At 39.2% G+C, this 21,256-nt stretch overlaps 3 protein-coding genes across 3 annotated transcripts; all 3 read left to right on the top strand.

Annotated features, from left to right (window-relative positions):
* Positions 1–2,313: 2,313 nt before the first annotated feature.
* On the top strand, positions 2,314–3,209 carry LOC307201537 (olfactory receptor 6C75-like; the record flags this gene model as incomplete). Its single annotated transcript, XM_079950810.1, has 1 exon — positions 2,314–3,209. The coding sequence occupies exon 1, from the start codon at positions 2,331–2,333 to the stop codon at positions 3,207–3,209; it is 879 nt and encodes a 292-aa protein (XP_079806936.1). The 5' UTR covers positions 2,314–2,330.
* Positions 3,210–8,515: 5,306 nt separating this feature from the next.
* Positions 8,516–15,915, top strand: LOC307201536 (vomeronasal type-2 receptor 26-like; the record flags this gene model as incomplete). The annotated part of the gene is made up of 6 exons (XM_079950809.1): positions 8,516–8,659; positions 10,339–10,352; positions 11,828–12,446; positions 12,654–12,881; positions 14,219–14,345; positions 15,014–15,915. The coding sequence occupies 6 exons, from the start codon at positions 8,516–8,518 to the stop codon at positions 15,913–15,915; spliced, it is 2,034 nt and encodes a 677-aa protein (XP_079806935.1).
* A 3,270-nt stretch (positions 15,916–19,185) lies between these two features.
* Positions 19,186–20,124, top strand: LOC307201535 (olfactory receptor 6C4-like; the record flags this gene model as incomplete). The annotated part of the gene is made up of 1 exon (XM_079950808.1): positions 19,186–20,124. One exon carries the CDS (start codon positions 19,186–19,188, stop codon positions 20,122–20,124), a length of 939 nt encoding a protein of 312 aa, XP_079806934.1.
* Positions 20,125–21,256: the final 1,132 nt, after the last annotated feature.

The raw sequence follows: 21,256 nt of genomic DNA, 5'->3' as shown, positions 1-21,256 counted from the left end.
ATAATGGAACCATCCAACAAAAAGATGATATGCTATTATTTGTAAAGCATCTCTTGTATTTTTGTTTAAAATAAAAAATAAGGGTAGAAATGTTGAAGACAATATATTTTAGCCACAATAAATTAATTAATAAATTCTTGGTTGGATCTTATTGTGTTAGCAGTAATGGAAATATGAGAAGTACTTTAAATACAGTATATTAATTTTAAAAACTCCCAGAGAGGAAAAAGACAAGGGAAAAAATGTGGTGAGATTGCAATGTTAAACCCAAGTCAAAATTAAATGAATTTTAAAGGACTAAGGTTGCTTTCAGATGACCTGTTTATTGTAGGGTTGTGCACTGGGTTCAGCCAAAGCCCAAATCCTGAACTGAAATCAGCTGATTCAGAACCAACTGATTCAGCATGTAGCCTCTGGAAAGTTGCTCAGAAGATAATGTGGCCCTCACACTGAAAAATGTCCCCTATCCCTGCTATGCACATTCCTTTGGCTTATCTCTAGACATACATAGGGCTATGCTGTTAAAATCCTATTAATTTTAATGGAACATGTTGCACATCAGATCTTAGTGTATTGCATAACATTTTATTTAGTCCCTGTGGTGATTCTGACAGTCTCATGAGAATCATTTTATGAACAAATTTTATTTAATCAGCTGGAAGGGTATAGTTGTTAAAGGATCGTTTGGTGAGCCGTGGTAGCTGAGTGAAAGCAAGAGAATATTTAGCACCATCTGAAATTACTCTTAGAAAGAATATGAAACCTTTGTAGGTCAGTAATCATATGTGCACCAGGGAGGTCATCTGAACAAGCGGTTTTCTATTGACTGAATAAGCTATTAAAACAGCTTATTCTGGAGTACCTCTGAAGTGCATGAGGTTCCAAAAAGATCAAATCCAATTCTACAACAGCAATGGCAGGAACACAAATGAATATTCCTCTGATCTCTCTGTGTCCCCAAACATCTTTAGAATGTATCGCCTGGAAATGCAGCTGATTTTTTTTGCTGAAGATTTGGTTTAATGGTAAAAGAACACCTGTGAAGCACGGAGCATGATTTATGTGAGTCACAAAATGCCTTATAAAAATTAAAATCTTCTGTGATATTATGCCAGTTACAAATACATTTATTTTTAAAATATTTTTTAGCAAAGTGGGTTGGGTGTTGAGTGTTCGGTTTTTTTATCTGAATAGAATTTTTTTTAATCCTCCCGCAGGAAGACCCATAGGCAGCCTCCATACAGCAGGATAAAGTAACATAATGCAGGGATGAATATAAGGGCAGCATTAATAAAGAATATGGATAGTTAAGGACATCAATGAATATCTCAAAGGTCTTCTCCTCCTCCTCCTCCTCCTTCTTTGGCAATCACTCGTAGCCAAGTAAAATTGTCTTCCATGGACACAGTCTTAACAGTGACTGTGGAGGCCACACGTCCTTCTACAGTAGGGATATAGGTCTCAAAGGTAAAATAAGGCTAGCAGGAGGAGAGCCTTTGGGTGCCACTACAGGTAGCAAAATCTTATCAACTCGCAGTGACTGATTCAGTAACTTGCATATTCTTACAAAAACAAAAAAACTAACCCCACTACCAACCTTTACACTGGAACATAGCGTCTCTCCAGCTTTTCAGCCAGATCCCTTTTCAAATCTATTTAAGATTCCAGGGATTGCATCTAGGACCTAATGCATGCAAAACATTTGCTCTACCACCGAGTTGTACCTCTACCCTCGTAGTTCAATACAACACTGTTTTCCATGCAGGCAACTTTATGCTTCTCAGCTGTTCATCTGCCTTTCCCTTTTTTGTTATTCAGTTCACCTTCTGTTTCTCCATTTGCCTCGCTTTACTTCTCCATTTTTTTCCCTCTTGGAAGAAAAAGGAAACATGCACACATGCACACAGAAACATACATATTCATTTTGCCTTCCAGGAATATTAATTTTAAATATGATTCTTTAACAACAAACATAAACATGAACATACGATTATGTTGTGTTTCCTTGAGTGTGTCCTGTCACCAGGCTTACCTCTCTTTGTCTTTTTTTTAATCCCTTGCTATATTATCTATGTGCCTGAAAAAAATAAGTTGCAAGTTGTCATTTTATGTTATTATATGTTATTGTATTTCACTCCGTGGTATTTTATTTTATGTGTATTTTTGTATCGTTTTACTTTTGTGAGGTCTTATAATAAATAATTCCCCCTCCCACCCACCAGTTCTACTTCTTTCTCTCAGGAATCCTTGAAAACATGACAGAGAATCAAACTGTTTTTACAGACTTCATCTTCCTTAACTTTCCAGAACTGCATCGGCTGGAACATCTCATGGGAGTCATCCTCCTTGCATGCTACCTGCTCACCGTATCTGGAAACCTCATGATCATCATGATCATCATTCATGATCATCACCTACACACCCCCATGTACTTCTTCTTATGGAATCTTTCCTGCTTAGAGATTTTAATTACAACCACTGTAGTGCCAAAGGTGCTGGCTAGTCTTCTGCTAGGCTTCACAACAATTTCGTACCCAGCTTGCCTTTCTCAGTGCTATTTCTTCTTCTTCTTAGGAAGCAGTGACTTTGTCCTATTAGCAGTCATGTCATACGACCGCTATGTGGCCATTTGCAACCCATTGCGCTACACATCAATTATGAGTACTCAGCTCTGCCCATGGCTAGTCTTCGGATCTTGTACTGTTGCCTTTTTGGCTACTATCTTTCCCACCATCCTGGTTATAAATCTACCTTTCTGTAACAACAATAATATTGATCACTTTTTCTGTGACAGTGTGGCCTTGATGAAGCTGGCTTGTGCTGACACTAGTTTTGTGGAGCTACTGAGTTTCTTCTCATCCTCAGTCACCGTGGTGGGATCCTTTATTTTCACAGTGGTGTCCTACATTTACATAATAAAAACCATTCTCAAGATCCCATCTGCCTCTGGGCGCCACAAGGCATTCTCCACCTGTTCCTCCCACTTTATTATTGTCAGTCTTGGCTATGGCAGCTGCATCTTCATGTATGTACGGCCCTCAGGCAGCAACCCATCAATTAATAAGATGGTATCTTTGATCAATACAGTGCTGACACCCCTGATGAGTCCATTCATCTTCAGTCTTAGAAATCAGCAGGTGAAAGCTGCCCTCAAGTCACTTTTTATTAAGCATGCAGTCTACTCAAAGAATAACCCAAAGTTGGGATAATGGTTTTTAAATAGAAAACATGAAGGTGAAATTAAATGAAGGGGGGGGGGTTCCTTTCAATTGTCTGTTGTTATTAGATAATCCACAAGATTTCAACTTTTCAGGTATAGTTTATATTAATTAGGGGGTGATGTGTAACTTCTTCACTTAGAGGGGGGAGAACTTCTTGCACTACATAATTTAAACTACTGGAAACTTCAGATTAGATTATAGATATTGCATGACTCTCTATTTTCTTTTAATTAAAAATGCATTTATTGTACTGTATTGTTTACCTTTCTCGTGTTGTAAATCACTTTGATATGTTTTGTGATTTAGCTGTATATAAATGCTTTTATAAATGAAATAAATAAATATTAGAACTCTGTGATCAATAGTTACTACTATTTATTGTTTGGTATATCTGCTAGCTGCTATATACCTTTACTGTGATACATTATTCACTCAACTATCAAATATTTTGAAATGCCTATATATGAAATTCAAAAAATCTGAGGTAGACTTCATTACATAGTTATTTTGGGTAACTTAGTACTAGAACTCAGTTTATTTCAGTTTGTTCCAGCTATTTACATAGAAGAGCATCTGGAGAGAAAAGTAAGATATGAATTTTAAATCCACTGGTAGTTTTGTTTATATATGCACAAGAACAAGTTGTTTAATGACTTGATTACAGGTTCAGGGAAACTTCTGAACTCTCCTTTTGTGGCACATTAGGCCCAGTGTATGGGAGAAATGGAGCTGATGAAAAATGAAATAGTGGGTAGCATTCTTGAGGGGTTTCTCAGACAACAGTTAGGCAGTGAACTGAGTCCCAGGAGGTAATTGTGATGTCCCCAGGAGGAAATTGCAGAAATTCCCAGCAAAAACCATGCCAACCATCACCCAGTAGTGAATGCATGTCCAAAGCCATGTCCAAAGTTCGTTTTGGGGGCAGGCCAGTCGGTTTATTTCCAGGGGTAAAATCCTAAAAAAAAGCTCAACAACTTTGGTTGGCCCTCACAACCCTTCACTTCATCAAATCTGCCACTCTTTGAAAAAAAGGTTGGACTTCCGGTTGGGCACCCGGTTATGGCGGATGAGAGCTCTTACGGCTGAAAGAACCCCAGTGCACTGAAGGCTGGGAAGACCACAAGAGCTTCGCGGCACCCCGAAAACAACCTCAGATTGAGCATTCTGAGGACCTGGTGTTCCTGTGGGTGCCCAGAATGACTCCCCCGCTCCCCGATAGGCTCTTAAAAAGAGCTCTGAGAGCGAGCGGGGTTGGAGACGGGGGCACTTGGGAATAGACTCGCTTTCTTCACTGCATGAAGCTTCGAGTCCGGCGATCGTGAATGGCCAATTTCTCCATAATTTATTCGGAAAATTGTGAGTAAAAAGGATATAAATTCAGACAATAAATTTTACAGGAAAGGGACTTAAATACGGAGGTCGGTCGCTTCCCACTGAACAATAGAGAAAACAGCTACTGCAGCCCAAAGCCACGAATTAAAATAGGACTTTTAGAAGACTTTCAAGTTAAACTTTCATAACCCCCCTTTTAGCAGGAGGAAGGGGGGAGAAAAACTTTTTATCTAAATAATCCCTGCATGAAATAGACTGGTGAAAATTGCCCTTTTCTTTTCAGAAGCAGATCACCCGGTGCGGAAGGCTAGACTCCTCTTTGGGGAAAACAAAGTAACTGCAGCTGCCTGAACTGGAAAAATATTACTAAAAGTGTCTCTTGCCCTCCAGAAACAATTTCAAAGTGGAAAAGCACTTTTTTGAGATCCATTTGAGGAATTAAAGGTGTAAAAGTAAAGTTAAAGAAGGGAGGCACTGCTGATTTTTTTATAGGGGCTTTATAGGGGCTTGTGGTGGGAACCTGCTTTCTTCTTTGCTGTCATTTAGTCCATAAATTCCCAACAGAAGATATTTATCACCTTGTGCTGTAATTGTGTTGGAAGATTGGGAAAAGTTATGAAAGAAGGGGGTTAAGTTTACTGCATGTACTGTATTAAAAGAAAACATCATGAAAATGATGTATAGATGGTACTTAATCCCAGTAAAGTTAGCAAAGATCTACCACATGAATGATAATACATGCTGGAAATGTAGAGAAAAAGAAGGTACTTTTTTCACATGTGGTGGACGTGTCCCAAGGTGAAAGACTTCTAGGAAAAGATTTATAATGAATTGAAAAAAAATGTTGAAAAATACATTTATTAAGAAACCAGAGGCCTTTCTACTTGGAATAATAGGAATGGAATTTCCAAAAAAAGATGTCAAATTATTTTTGTATGCCACCACAGTGGCAAGACTGCTGTTAGCCAAAAATTGGAAATCCCAAGAAATCCCAGTGGTGGAAGAATGGCAGATGAAGATGTTGGATTTTTTTGGAGCTAGCCAACCTGACTGGAAGAATCCACGACTAGAAAGAAGAGGAATATCAAGAAGATTGGAAGAAATTTAAGGACTATTTAACTAAATATTGTAATATCAATAATTAGAAGTCAATTGAAAGTACCAAAAAGGCCTGGGATTAAAATAGAATTCAATTGTAAGTAAATTGGATTTAGAATAGTAAGAAAAGAGAAGATAGTTAATTGTTGGAAATATTTTAGTTGAAGAATGATATTGGAGAGCTATTATATGCAGACACAATGAAATTCAGAAGGGAGGGATTCGAGGAAGTCAATTAACAATGTAAGATAAATTGGGTTCTTCAAGTGATATGTGTTTATTTTATTTTTTTGCTTTTCTTTTTTAGTATTGTAATGTGTTTTCTTTTGTGTGTTTTCTTTTCTTTTTTCTATGTTATATTTGTTATAATTGTGAAAAACTTAATAAAAAAATTTTGGGGGAAAAAGAAAGAAAAAAGTTTGGACACCACTGTAAATACAGATGGAATGGAGATCGCGATTCTTGAAATGCAGTGGGGTGCCTCCAAACAAGCAAACTACAAAAATAAATGGAAAATAAATATCTGCTCCAAAGCAGAGTGAGGTTGGGGATCCCTGTCTGTACTTCTTAATTACTCTGTATAGTACTAGAGAGTACTATATGGCATGCTATAGGTGTGTGAAACTGTGTATGTGACCCAAGAATGGAAAGGGTGCACAGCTTTGCTAGTTATATTATGGGCTGATTTAGACAACGGGTGCCCACAATGACAATGAAATCAAATATCTCTCCATTAGCATGTTCGCTTTCTTCAGTGAGTAATCTAAGTTATCATAGTGCACAGTGGTAGAGTATAAATACTTTAAGCAAATGAACAAATGCTTCTGAGCACTTCAGGGACATCTATGGATTGCTGCTGTGAGTACCAGTAATCGGTTGGCTTCTCTCTAACTGAAGAGGAAATCACATTTAATTTTGCAAGTGGTCCCCCCCCCCAAAAAAAAAAGCCATTAGCACATGGTAGACTTAGATACATGTCCTAAAGCCCATTCTAATATGGTAAAGCACAAGGCAGATATTCTGATCCCAGGACGTTTCTTTCTCAGCTTCCCTTCACAAGACCAGTCCTATGTCTTACACTATTTTTCCCCCTTTCAAAACAAAAAAGTATAGCACAGTACATCTGAGATTTTGCAGATATGTTTTCCAGCTACATTGCTATACCTGGAAGCACAATTGTTGGGAGAGTATTGCCACCCCTGCAATTATTGAAATAATTGCTTCTCTCCCCGCCACCTGCTTTCTGAGGCCCTGTGGATACACAGATACTACTTGCAAAATATTTTGCATGTGTTTGATGCAATACCTGCCAACTATTAACTTGTATAAATAAGGCATTTGAAATACATTGTCAAGACTGCAGGAAAAGACAGTGTTGATACTGTCTATCTAAGATTTTTGTGGTCTAAAGAACCAGTATTTGGTGGAGGTGTGTGTGTGCATCTCAGTTTGACTACACTGTTGCAGATATTGGTAGACTATTACTTGCTTTGACTTTGGTGCTATGCTGCAGTTAAATGATCTATTAACCTCACTCCTGTAGCTAGTTCACTGAAGGAAAAAGTGCTGTGCAGTCCATAGGTCATGACATTAGGCTAAATAAGGCACCAGTTTCAACAAATGAGTAAATTCAGCTTGGAAAGAGAAAAGGCTTCTCTCTGGGAGGTCTGCTGTAGCTTAGGTTGCAATTCTGTGTGCTAGAGACTTCTATCCAGTTTTGGCCATTGTTGGGTGAAGTGCTTTGCTGGTTTACAAAACAGTTATGCTACTCCTTCTATTGCTACTCCTAACTCCTCACACAGTTCGGCAAAGTATGATATGTAGCCACACTTCAGAAAGAGATCTGGTAATGTCTGAGAAATATGAGCGAGGGGGTCATACTATTGGTGGTGTTTTTTCATTCCGTTTGTATTTGAATAAATACAAAAAAGCCCCTCACCCCACACTTGCACATGTGTTTAAAAAATTAATTGGTATCTATTTTTTATTATCTATTTAATTTTCAAAGGGCTTAATCACATGAAGATGCCCTATAATACTCTGGTTCATTTTAAAAAAATGAAATAGAAATCATTTTAATATGCTGGCTGATTCAGAGAGTATGCCAAAATCTACATGCAAATATTCTCAGAAAGAGAATAGCAGAGCCACTGACCATCCTTCAAAAAGCTAAACAACTTTGGCTGATCTCTTAAAAAAAAGCTCCACCCCAGGCACCAGCAGGGGTTGCTATGCTGCTGTCTGTGCTGGATCCAAATGGAAGAAGCAATATGTTTTTGGTTGTTAATGCATTGAGCCCCTCACTCCTATGTTCATGTTGCATGTTATGCGTATATCCCAAAGACACTCTGCTGACATCCATTCCAAGGAAACTGAACCCTAGAAAAGCATTTACTTTGGAGGGGGGGTTGGTGAAATTTTGAGACTTTGTGCAATGAATAAGAAAAATATAATTTTGTATGGCTCATTGTTTATTGAATACTTATACTAGCAATTCAATAACTCAAAACTATATACGTATGCAAATGTCATTACACTTAGATGTTCACATTTGAATGCAATTAAGGTTGCATGGTCAATGTAATCTCATCTTTTTAGTTTTGCCTCTTTCATTGGAAACACGTATTAGAAATACTGTACTGACATGTATCACGTTTTTTCTTTAAGTAGTTGCCAGCTGAAAAAATTGTAACTATCAGTCCAATCCATGTTGTAGGGTGCTACCTAAGAATATCCAACATTTCCTGGCTTTTTGGTTTGCCATTATTGAAGTCAACAAGAATCCAAAACTTTTACCTAATGTCACTCTGGGTTTCCGTCTACTTGACAACTTGTGCGATGGAAGACTCACTTATTTCACAACAATGCAGTTGCTCACATCAGGAGGTGTTAGGACCAATAATTATAACTGTGATACAAAGAACAGTGTCTTGGCCATTGTTGGGGGACTTGCATCTGAAAACTCCATTGAAATATCAAATATTGTGAGCACCTACAAAATGGCTCAGGTATGGACTTTTGGATTGGGAAGAGGGGTCATATACTTTCAGAGGACTATTCATTCATCAAAATGATTCTTTTATTAAACATTCATCCTGATTTGCTTAGACAAAGCACTGTAAAGGTTAGATTTGCAGTCTTAATTGAGCATTCATTCTGATTGCAAGATAATAAGCATTCACCCTCATTTCTTTGTGAACATTTTATATGTGTTGCTGCTAATTGTATGTATACACACAAACACATGGTTTTGCTTATATTGTTTATATTGGCTGAAACAGAATTTCATGTAAGCAAACAACCTGCAAAGCTTTCAAGAACATTTGCAAAATTTTCACTATATTTTCCTCCCCCATCCTGGATGTTTCAGCTCTTCTCACTTGATTCATTGCAGCTATATATATGCTTATGCTTATAATTACCTTAGCAGACCTTCCAAAAGATAAATGATAGAGATGGATAGAGATGGATACATGGCGATAGGTAGACAGCTAGCTAGACTTTCGTCAAAGGCAAAACATGGATCTGCACAAAATCAAAACTCTTTGAAATTAACAACATACAGTATTACATTAGAGATCAAAGGGCCAGTTTCATAATTTTTTTGTTTCCTTACCATTTTCAGTCAACAGAAGTTAACACTGGGATTCATGGTCTTATATGTTTTGCAATTTAAGCCCCTACTTGGACTCAGAGGGCTAGCTGTGGGTGAGAACTCCCCCCCCCCCCGAGTATGGTTTCTTGATTTATGAGCAAAGTGTCATTCTTTTGCACATAAATGTCCATAGGGAATAATTCCTCCTCCATGGTAAAGTATTATCCTCAGATTCCCAGCTTCCCACTCATCCACACTTTGTTATGTGCCAAGAAATAATAAGTTCGAGTTTTCTGCTTGTCCCACACTTTCTAGGCGCAGGTGTGAGTGGTTTTGCTCTTGCTTTACCACTTTCACTGGGAAAACCTACTCTCTAGAGACAAATTGGAGCAAATGTTAATCCACAGAAAACCCGTTGAGTGATAAAGATCAAGTTTTCTCCGGGGGAAAGTGGTAAGGTGAGGTCAATTCTTGATGAGCCCTTTGTTGAGAGAGAGAGAGAGAGAGAGAGAGAGAGAGAGAGATATTCTAATATTTTTAGAACCTGAGATGTGAAACGAAATGTAGACATGATTCTCCTTTCGTGTGAGAAATTAGCTTTATCCTTTTTTCCAGCATTGCTCCCCCAATCTTGCCTCCCGCTCAAAATTCCTGTGAATTCCCATGTGTATATAATGAACCAGCTATTGATCTTTTGTGTCTATTCTGAGTGGCAGCAGCTCAGCAAATTCTTAAAGAGGTGTTTGTCGTCAGTCACTTGAAATTTAGATGCACAGGACTGAAGATGGTACCATTTGAACATTCAGTGACTATGTACCATCAAACACATCAAAATGGCCTTGTGGAACTCTTTTGCAACAGAGGATTGGCAGATATAATCCCAGTTTGCTTTCAGGCATCTTCTACACATGGTATGGTTCAGGAAGACCTTTTGAACCTGCAAATCTTTGCCAACCATATTTTACATTTATAAATACTTAAATACTATATATTAGATTTTGTTAAATATAGGACAAACCTAATTAACTTTAGTATTTCCAGTTCCAGTAGCAATATGTTTATGTGGCTAACTTTCTCTGTTTGTTGTTACAGGTAAGGCTTTACTAGTGAGTGCTTGTGGACAAACCTATAGTACCTCCAAAGCTACCAATGTAGTATGCTTCATCTATGGGTATTCACTAGTAATGTCTAATACAGGGATCACCAACCCATGGATGCCCTTGAGCCTCTTTCTTTCTTTCTTTCTTTTCAAACACTTTTGTTGGGTTTTAATAATGACAGGCAGATATAAAAGGAATAAGTGAAATAAAAAAAGGTTTCAAAAAGATTAGCTGACACAATTGTCATATAATGCAGCTATGTGATCTACTGAGTCAATAACTAATCATACCGAGTGGCAAAGAATGTGTGGCCCATAATTACAAAGGGTTCCATGGTCTAAGTGAAAACATTTTATTATTATTATCATTTCAAAAAAGAATATAAAAAGTAATCTTGAACTGTAGCCAATGCTGACATTTACATAGACCTGTAGTACCCCATGCTTCTGAGCCACTGCATTTGTGTATAAAATAAAATTAGGCCGAGTGGCAAAGAAGCGATCTCTGAGCTTCCATTTGCTGGGAGAAGTAAGTATCTAGTCCTCCTTGAAAGCAAAATGTTCTAGTATCCCTCTAGACAATTTTTGTGAGGCAGCCAGGCTGCTCCTACCTCTTAGGGTTTTAGCCAATAATGAAGTCAGAAATGAGCTAGGCAAAATGAATCAACTGGTTCCTAAATAATTGCTGTTTCACCTTCCCAGTTACTGCACTTTTCCTGCTTCTACTTTTCTAATGCCTACCTTACTCTCAAAGCACTTCAGGGACATCTATGGATTGCTTCTGTGAGTCATTAACATTACCAATAATCAGTTGGCTTCTATCTAACTGAAAGGAAATCACATTTAATTTTGCAAGAGCCCCCCCCCCCAAAAAAAAGCCATGAGCACATGGTAGACTCGGATACATGTCCTAAAGCCCATTCTACTATGGTAAAGCACAAGACAAATATTCAGATCACAGGACATGTCTTTCTGGGCGCTTCCCAGTTACTGCACCTTTCCTGCTTCTACTTTTTTAATGCCCTCTCCCGCCTTACTCTTAAAGATGCTCTTCACACACAATAGAAAACCTATATATTTTCATAAATGCTAACAGCAACTTTTAAACCCTCATTCTGCTAATACAGATCTTGAGCACCTCATCCAGTTTTGCCTTACAGTTATTTGAATGGGAAATACTGTTTATGGAAGGACTGCAGATAAAGAATTTTAAATCAACACCTTACATGTGGCCTGTGTTCTCCTCCAGCTCAGTTATGGTTCATTTGATCCAGCGCTAAGTGATAAAACCCGATTCCCTTTCTTCTATCGGATGGTACTAAATGAAGTCATGTAGATTAAAGGGGTAATCCAGTTACTCCTGCATTTCTCATGGAAATGGGTTGGTCTCATTGCCCCGGATGATCACAGTGGAGAAACCTTTGTTCAGACTCTGAAGGGATTGCTCACTCAGCATAATCTTTGCGTGGCTTTCACTCATAGTATCTTGGCAATAACCTCTGCCAGTGACACAGATATAGAAAAGGAAGAGGCAAAAATGTATCACACATTCTCTCAAACCAAAGCCAATGTGGTTGTTGTATGTGGGGATTCCCAATCCCTAATCCTATTTACTTTCTGGATAGATGTGAATTATCAAAGTGCTCAAATGGCTCTTGTAGGGAAAGTTTGGATCATGAATGCCCAGTGGGACTTTACTGCAGTGGACTCTCAGAGTTACTGGTCTCTAAAACATTTCCATGGTGCTCTGGCTTTCACAATTCACACAACGGTTGTGCCAGGTTTCCAAGATTTTCTTAAGGCCTTTAATCCTCAGCAATATCATCCAAAAGACGTGTTCATGAAAGAATTCTACAAGAAAGTATTTCACTGTGGAGTTATCTACTCTGATAGGACCAGTGAGATAAGATGCTCAACAGAGGAACACCTGGAGTCTCTGTCAGGAGCTGTGTTTGAAATGAGCATGTCTGGTCACAGCTATAGTGCCTACAATGCTGTTCATGTCATAGCACATGTTTTACATGAAATGCACTTATCCACCTCCAAGCACATAAAGTTGGGGAAAAGAAGCAGATTCGGACTGAGGAATGTGCAGCAGCAGGTAACATGTTTCAATATTTATTATTCTTTTATTGATAGATGATACTGATCCTGATGGTGATGATGTGACCAAAGTCAATTTGCCCAACTTGATGCCCTCCCTAATTTGAACTGAAAATCCCATCATCCTTGATCATTCTACAGGCTCTAAGATTTCTCCAACAATCCCTACCATATGATGTGATTGTATTGTTTTGTTTTTAAAAAGCTACACCATATGTTAAGAAACATCAGGTTTAACAATAGTGCTGGGGAAGAGATATTTTTTAATGAGCACCAGGAGTCTACAACTGGATATGATATTGTGAATTGCTATGTGTTCTCTAATGGATCCCTCATTCGAGCTAAAATTGGAATAATGGACGCCCATACATCAGTACACAAGAAGTTTATCATTAAAGATAATGCAATAACATGGAACAGTTGGTTCAACAAGGTGGGTTATTTTAGTCATTAATATTATACTGTATGCACAAATAACAAAGTCATTGTGTCATGCTTCATAAGCCATAAGTTCTGCACCACCCACATGCAAGAGGAGACATCAGCAATGTAAGAAGTTCCCCCAGATATCTAGAAACGTTGGGGAGCCTCTAACCCCCTGCAACTGGCACTTGGGACTCTCACTAAGCCACACTCCTATTTCCTCTGCTTTGTACCCTCCTTTAGAGTTTTTGCCTCACTTGAATGTGCCCTTGAATGCCCACCATCTATTATACAATGGTGTGAGGGAATCACATTTGAGCATATTTTCTTTTTTCTTTTTTTTATAATAATTTTTATTAATTTTCCAAACAGATAATAAGAACAGTATAGAACAGTATAACTTCAAGCTCATCAGTTCATACCCTTCTTTCTTTGACTGCCCCATACCTCCCCATCCCTGCATCCTTGTTTAATAATTCTTTAGCAACCCTTAGGTCCATTGTCTTAATTCCCTTTCATAAAAATTTCTTAAGTTTTTTTGTTTACTGCTGCAATTCTTTACTTCTTACCCCCTGACATCTTAGCATTCCTCAATTTTGCAATTATTTTTAAGATATATTTTGAATTTCTTCCAGTCCTCTTCCACTGTCTCTTTCCCCTGGTCCCGGATTCTGCCCGTCATCTCGGCCAGTCCCATAAAGTCAATCACCTTTGTTTGCCATTCTTCCAGAGTAGGTAGTTCTTGCGTCTTCCAATACTTTGCCAGTAGAATTCTTGCTGCTGTAGTGGCATACATAAAGAAAATCCTATCCTTCCTTGGCACCACTTGGCCCACCATGCCCAAGAGGAAAGCCTCTGGTTTCCACATTTGAGCATATTTTCTATAGACATCAATTTCACTTCAATACGTACTTTGACATCTAGAGGGTTTATATGAATTCATAATTTTAACTTAAGATGCATGTTCTGATGGTTACTATGTCTGATGGTTACTATAGTGTTTTGTTGTTGTTGTCTTTTTATTAGTATTTTAAAATTTTTCTTTCGTTCTTCACTTTCAGTGATTTCCCCCCTTCCTTTTCTTACTTAAATATGAAAATAATAGAAGGAAGGAAGGATAGCATGGATAAATTTGCCCCCAACAGAATTGTGATGTGTCATTCCTTAGTCATATGCCAGTAAATAGTGTGACCTTTATTTGAGTCAGGGGTAAGAATGTAGTACAACTAGTGCAATAGTCTCTGCTGTTCCCTATGTCACTATTCACAGGATTACACCTCTCTACCCCAACTGAAGGATTAGCATCCTCCACCAGCAATACTTTAATCACCTTATTTTTCTATTTAGGCCCTGCCCCATTCTGTGTGTTCTGAAAGCTGCCATCCTGGATACAGCCAGAGAGTTCAGGAGGGTAAACAAGTCTGCTGCTATGATTGCACTCCATGCCCAGAAGGGATGATTTCTAACCAGACAGGTAGGAAAGTCCTGGAGTCCCATAGTACTTTCAGTACTAAGTATGGGGCTGGGTGAAATTTCTTTCTCCACTTCGCAACCCAATTTGCATGAAGCGAAGGTGTGTGAACAAGTGGGCAAGAGTTAGAGTGATGGAAAGAAAATGTCCAGGGTCTGTAACATTTGGTTGGGATGCCCCTGAGAATGAGACTGCATGATGATGTATTGCCATTCCCAGCACTGTAAATCTGACTTTAAAAAGAGAAATCTTCATACAAACTACCATAAGTTATAGCCTGAAGAAGGGAAGAGCATGAATGCCAACTAATTCCTCCGGGTAAGCAACAAAGTTAAAATTCAGCAAGCCTAGCAGCAGTGAAGCTGAAAGCCCCTCCCCACAAAAAGAAAACAACTAAATATTAAAAACAACTAAATATTAAAAACTTTGTATCAGGGCTACTTAAGGTGGTGTAGTTAAGATATACTTGAACTCCAGCTCCCATCATCCCTGACCATTGGTCATGCTGGCTGGGAATGACAGGAACTGTATTCTAACAATATCTAGAATATTGGCTACCCCTGCTCTACATACATTTCTGATGGGCTTTGCCCACAAAATCCTTGTTCCCTGATTCTACTTTGATTTCACCTGGTATCTTACATCACTGACAGTTTCTACTCTTTTAAAAGATGCAGATCATTGTGACAGATGTCTAAATGAGCAACGCTCCAACGAAGAACGGAATCAATGCATTCCAAAAGTAATTCACTTCCTCTCATATGAAGAACCTTTGGGAATGGCTTCAGCTACCTGTTCCCTCATGTTGTCTTTAGTCACTGCTCTGATACTTCAAATATTCATTAAGCATCAAGACACTCCAATTGTCAAAGCCAACAACCGAGATATCACCTACATTCTGCTTGTCTCTCTCCTGTTTTGTTTCCTCTGCCCCTTGCTCTTTATTGGTAGGCCAAGAAAAGTGACCTGCCTTCTCCGACAAACAGCATTTGGGCTCATCTTCTCTGCTGCTGTTTCTTCTTTGCTGGCCAAAACCATCACTGTGGTCCTGGCTTTCAAAGCCACACAGCCAGGAAGCAATATGAGGAAATGGCTGAGGAAAAGAGTAGCCAACTCCATTGTCCTGTTCTGTTTCCTTGGCCAATTTGTAATCTGCACTGTATGGTTAGGAGCAAACCCTCCCTTCCCGAGCTTAGACATGCACTCTGAAAGTGGACAGATCATAGTTCAGTGTGATGAAGGATCAGTCACTATGTTTTATTGTGTCCTCAGCTACATGGGCCTTTTAGCCATTATCAGTTTTCTGGTAGCTTTCCTTGCAAGGAACCTACCAGATAGTTTTAATGAAGCTAAATTTATCACTTTCAGCATGTTGGTGTTTTGCAGTGTTTGGGTCTGCTTTGTTCCAACTTACCTCAGCGCCAAAGGGAAATACATGGTAGCTGTGGAGATCTTCTCCATCTTAGCCTCTGCTGCAGGTTTACTTGGCTGTATCTTTTTTCCAAAATGTTATATTGTCATTTTGAAACCTAGTCTTAACACTAAAGGGCATCTCATAAGGAAATCCGACTAGTATCATCTTTGTGGCATCTTCTTCATTTTCTCATCAGAAATCAACCTCTGTTTTGACCCTAAACTCATCTTCCAGAATAAAGCATATCTGCTCATCTTCCAGAATAAAGCATAAAGCAAAAATGGGGGGAGGGTATCATGAAAAAGGCAAGTTCTAGAAATGTATTTATATGTTTTCAGATTAGGTTTGTGTTAATTTGAAAATATATTTTGAAAATAAGGAAGGAAAATACAGTGAAGTTACTCACTTTCCCCTCCCATGCATACACATCAACATGAATCAGTCAAAACTGATAAACATGGCAACTAAATTGTACATACGTCAATCTATCACCCATTTATTCTGGTCTTTACTCTGACCCCAAAAGTCATGAGGTTCATCAACATTTCTCCAGTCTTCATGTTATTTCCAGATACTTGATCATGTTTATTTATTCTATCTCACTGTCACTAAACACTGAGAATGATATGCTGTCATTTCTGATGTGAGGCATGTCAATTGTGAGGGGATAATTGAAATAAGTTATTTCCAATGTACCAGCACCAAGCTCTTATAACAACAATTTTAAGGAAAGGAAATCATTATGAGATTGGTATCTCATAAATTGGGTCCCATGGGCCAAAGGGGAATCTCTATGGGAAGTGAAAACATTAACCAGTCCTACTGAGAAATAACAGGCCATACATTAATAGGAAAACAACATCAATGGTGTTGTTCACCCTGTTGCATTAGAATCAGTGTATAAATAGTTACCTCACAATGTTGCTTTAGAATTCAAGAAGATCACCAAGCAATACTAATGGATGATCTAACTATAGACAACCTGGATTTCTGCCATCTTTCTTTAGATTGAGAATAGTTGTATTTTTGATGCTTCACAGTGGTACATGGTGTAATCATTTTTGGAATAAAACTTCTTACTTGTCTTCCATGCTAAGTTTTCTATTCTTGAGAGAAATTAAATGCACCTTCATATATCTGCAGTGCTTATGAGGTGTGTGTGCATTCAGATTATCTAGGAGGCAGCTGAGGAAGGTGAACCTCCCATGGTTCTTTTAGAAATTAAGGCAGGAAGAATTGTTCTGGGTATTTGTTTTAAAAAAAATCATATTGAGAGGGAGACAATGACTAACTTGGGCAAGAAAATCCCTTTGGCACACTGACAAAAAAGGTAAGATTATTATTTTTTTTTGGGGGGGGGGAAGCATATAGCGATGGGCCATCTTGCCCATTACCCTAAGGACCCTTAATAGATTATCTCAAAACAGATGTGTGCAAAAGCTATGGAGTGTAAATGGTCCACACTGGAATAGAGTACTTGCAAATCTTTCTGCTTCAATAGAAGAATATAAAAAGGTCACATTCTCATAGTCTTCAGCACATGGGCATTTAAACACTGCTTGTTGTTTCCAGTTGAATTCTGTTTTGAAATGGTCACTTGAAATGTCTTTTTGAAAGCCTCTTGGTGTTTTGCTCAAGTAAAAAACTGATAAGGAGAGGTCTGAATCATAGCCCAGTCCCAGAGCCCATGTTTTGCATGCAGAAGACACCAGGTAAAAAGTATGATGTAGCAAGAGTTGGAATGGGGAATAAATTTGGTAGCGTGTTAATAACTTTGAGCATCATCAGAAAACAGCTCTCAGTCATTCATTTGTTTTCCTAAAAACAGGTTTCCCCACTGAGACTGCAATCCTATACACATTTAATTGGGAGGAGGCCCCAGTGAACTCAATGGAACTTATTTCTGCAAAGATGTGCATAGTATTGTGCTGTAAATCAGCAGCTTTTTCTGTATTCTATGGTGAGCTGTGGTCCTTCTGCATTTTGCTTACTAGGCATGAAAGGAGCAGGAGTGCAGCCCATATCAATTAAAATCAGTACTAATGGACCTACAGTCCAATTACATATCAAGAAGTACTGACATTCACATCAAACCTAATTAGAATTAAATAAGAGGGAAGACTTGTCTGGGATCTTTATGTCTGGGGTATGAAGATTTTATTTTTCAGGATGGTTAAAACAAAAAGGGACTGCAAAGAGCTCTAACTTATCCAAACTGAGTAAATACACAGTAAGATGGCAAATGCAATTCACCATAAAGAAGAGTAAAGTGATATATGTCAGGGAAGGGAGGAATTTTAATTTCACTTATGCATTCATGGGGCCTGAAATGGCAGTGACTCACCAGGAATGAGACCTTGTAGTGAAACTGAATAACTTAATGAAGTTGACAACCCAGTGTGTGGAAGATATAAAAAAGTCAAATTCCAAGCTAGGGATCATTATTTTTAAAAATGAAAATAAAACTGCTGCTCTACAAATATATGGTTTGATTGCATTGGAACAACGTGTAAGGTTCTGGTCATCACCTCTAAATGATACAGTATAGTAGGGATAGGTTCTGGAAATGGAAACCAAATAAAATAAGGTGATGGAGTGACTAAACCATGAGAAAAGGTTACAGCATTTGGGAGTTTTTAATTTAGAGAAAAGGTAATTTAGAGAAAAGACCCAACAACATAAAAGTTTACAAAATTATGGATGCCATGGAGAAAGTGGGTAGAGACATTTTTCTCCCTTTATCATAAGGCTGTAATTTATGGAAATCCAGTGAAGATGAATGTTGGAAGATTCATGACAGATAAAAGGAAGCACTTCTTCATGCAACACATATCCAAACTATGGAACTCGTTCCCATGGGAGGCAGTGATGTCTACCAACTTGGACGGATTTAAAAGAGGATTGGACAATTTCAATGCGGATAAGGCTATCAATAGCTACTAACCGTGATGGCTATGCTCCGCCTCTACAAGTAGGAGGCAGTATGCTCCTGGATACTAGTTCCTGGCAAGCTCAGAAAGGTAGAGTACATTTGTGCTTGAACCCTGCTTGCAGGTTTCCCACGGGTATCTGTGTAGCCACTGTGAGAATAGGAAGCTGAAGCGGTTGGACGACTGGCTTGATCCAGCAGGTTCTTCTTATGTTTTCATGCTATGTTCACACTCTTTGTGTGAATGTTGCCCAAGTGGAAGTGCAGCCCTTGGCCTGAAATATATTTGCTACCCCTGCTCTAAGGTGTGACACAAGAATGGTAACCTGAATAGATGAAAAAGAACTTACTGTTACATTACAAATGTAATCCACAGCTGCCCTGTGAGTGTAAACGCCATAACATGTATTATTAATATCTGTCTGAAGCTAGGTTTTTGCTACTTGTTATTAAGAGTATATTATATTACTTTTATTTTGAAGGTCATTGACAGATACAATATGGTCTCAGAAAACCAAACTTCTGTGAATGAATTCATCCTCCTTGGTTTCTCTAATCCTCAAAGGCTTCAGACTTTTCTTCTGGCACTCTTCCTATTGGCATACATCTTGACCATATGTGGGAACATCACAATTATCACCATTGTTCAGTTACATCAGAAGCTCCAAACTCCCATGTATTTATGCCTAAGTCATTTGTCTTTGATAGAAATTGGACACATGACAAACACTATCCCCAAAATGTTGTTCGACTTCTTAAAAGACAGGAAAGTGATCAGCCTGGTTGGTTGCTTCACACAGCTTTACTTCAACCTCTTCCTGGGCCTGACAGAGAACTTCCTGCTGGTGCTTATGGCTTATGACCGCTTCTTAGCCATCTGTAACCCTATGAACTATACCACAGTCATGAACAATAGAGTCTGTAAATCTCTGATTCTTGGGTGTTGGGTGGGAGCTTTCCTTGCTCCCTTGCCCCCAACCATTGTTCTTGCCAGGCTGAATTTCTGTGGGCCCAATATAATCAACCATTTCTTCTGTGATCTCGCCCCAGTGCTGACTCTTCCGTGTAGGGGGAAATCATTCATTGAATTTTTCTTTTTCATGTCCATTTCTTCAATGGTTTTGGGTTGCTTTTGCTTGATTACGGTGTCTTATATCAACATCATTGTGACTGTACTGCGGATGCCATCCAGTGGGGGGAGGCGTAAAGCCTTCTCCACTTGCACTGCCCATCTTAGTGTAGTATTAATATATTATGGCTCAGTCATCTATATGTATGTGAGGCCTTCAGCAAGGGATATCCATAATACAGACAAAGTAGTGTCTGTCTTCTATTGTGTGGTGACACCATTTCTGAACCCTTTCATCTACACCTTGAGGAATACTCAGGTCCATGAAGCATTTAAAAGCATAATAGTAAAGAAGAGAATATTCTATTAAGGTATGCTCAATTTTTAAAAACTTCTATATTTAATGCCAGAAATACAAATTCTAATACAGATACTATGTGTTACTGAAATGCCATCTGTCAGGGGCTCAGGAGCAGAGGCACAGGGGAGAGAGGAAATGGAGAGTGAAGGGGAAGAATCTGAGGGCAGCGTAGGGGAGTATGAAAGTGGCCCGAGAGATTCCATGAGCTTCTCCAGCGAATCAGAAGATTCCCAGAGGGGGGCGCCGATGGCCAGGGCAAGGGGGGTCCCAGGGGGGACACACCAGAAGCAAGGGGTCAGCGGGGACTCCCAAAGCAGCAGCGAGAGATCAGGACCAGCTCCTCCACCAGAGCGTAGTGGGGGGGGAGAGTCCCATGTATCAGGACCAGCTTCTCCTCCAGCAGGGAGAGAAGATGAATCAGGGCTGGCCACGCCTCCATCGCAGAGTGAGGGAACGGAGGGGAAGTCAGGTCCAGCTAGCCTCCCCGAAGGGGGAAGCAGTGACAGGAGCAGTGTAACGGTCAGGAGGAAGGTTGCCGGCTAGGCGCGCACGCCAAGTTCAAATGTACAGGCGCACGGCATAGCAGGAAACCCGGATTGGGAACCAGGTCCTAAAGCCCGCCGGAGGGAGGGGGAAGACTCAGGGGACTCAGCGTCAGAAGAGTCTAGAAAGGGCAAGACCCCAGCGGACAGGCGGACCCAGAGGAGGAAAGAGCAAAGGAAGAGGTGGAGCAAGGCTAGAGTCTTAAACTGGTGTCTGGGGGGAGGAGATTCAGACGGAGCTTCAGCGGTCTAGAGTTTAAGACGTAGAGCTGCGCGCCGCGGCTGTCAAATCGAAACTGCACTTCAATAAAGACTTTTGTATATAACAACGGACTGGCATTGGTCCTTTGTGAGCTGGGACCTTGGGCAGCTCTGACACCGTCATTTCTTATTGCAACCAACTAAATACTTGAATATCATATAAATATATATATGATATAGATTGTTGAAAAATTATGTTGTTTATTTGAATATATTTTATTATTTTACAAGAATGAATAAAACATAACCATTTTATTCCATCCCGGGAATCCTTCTTTTGTTTTAACAAAGTGTGCTAATTCCACCAAAAGAACATGAGACATTTCTAGATTCTAGAA

This window comes from Podarcis cretensis, assembly GCF_951804945.1.
Source record: "Podarcis cretensis genome assembly, chromosome: 13".
In the NCBI taxonomy this organism is placed as follows: Eukaryota; Metazoa; Chordata; class Lepidosauria; order Squamata; family Lacertidae; genus Podarcis; species Podarcis cretensis.
Note: the sequence above shows the minus strand (reverse complement) of the source record. Positions and strands in the feature narration are given on the sequence as shown.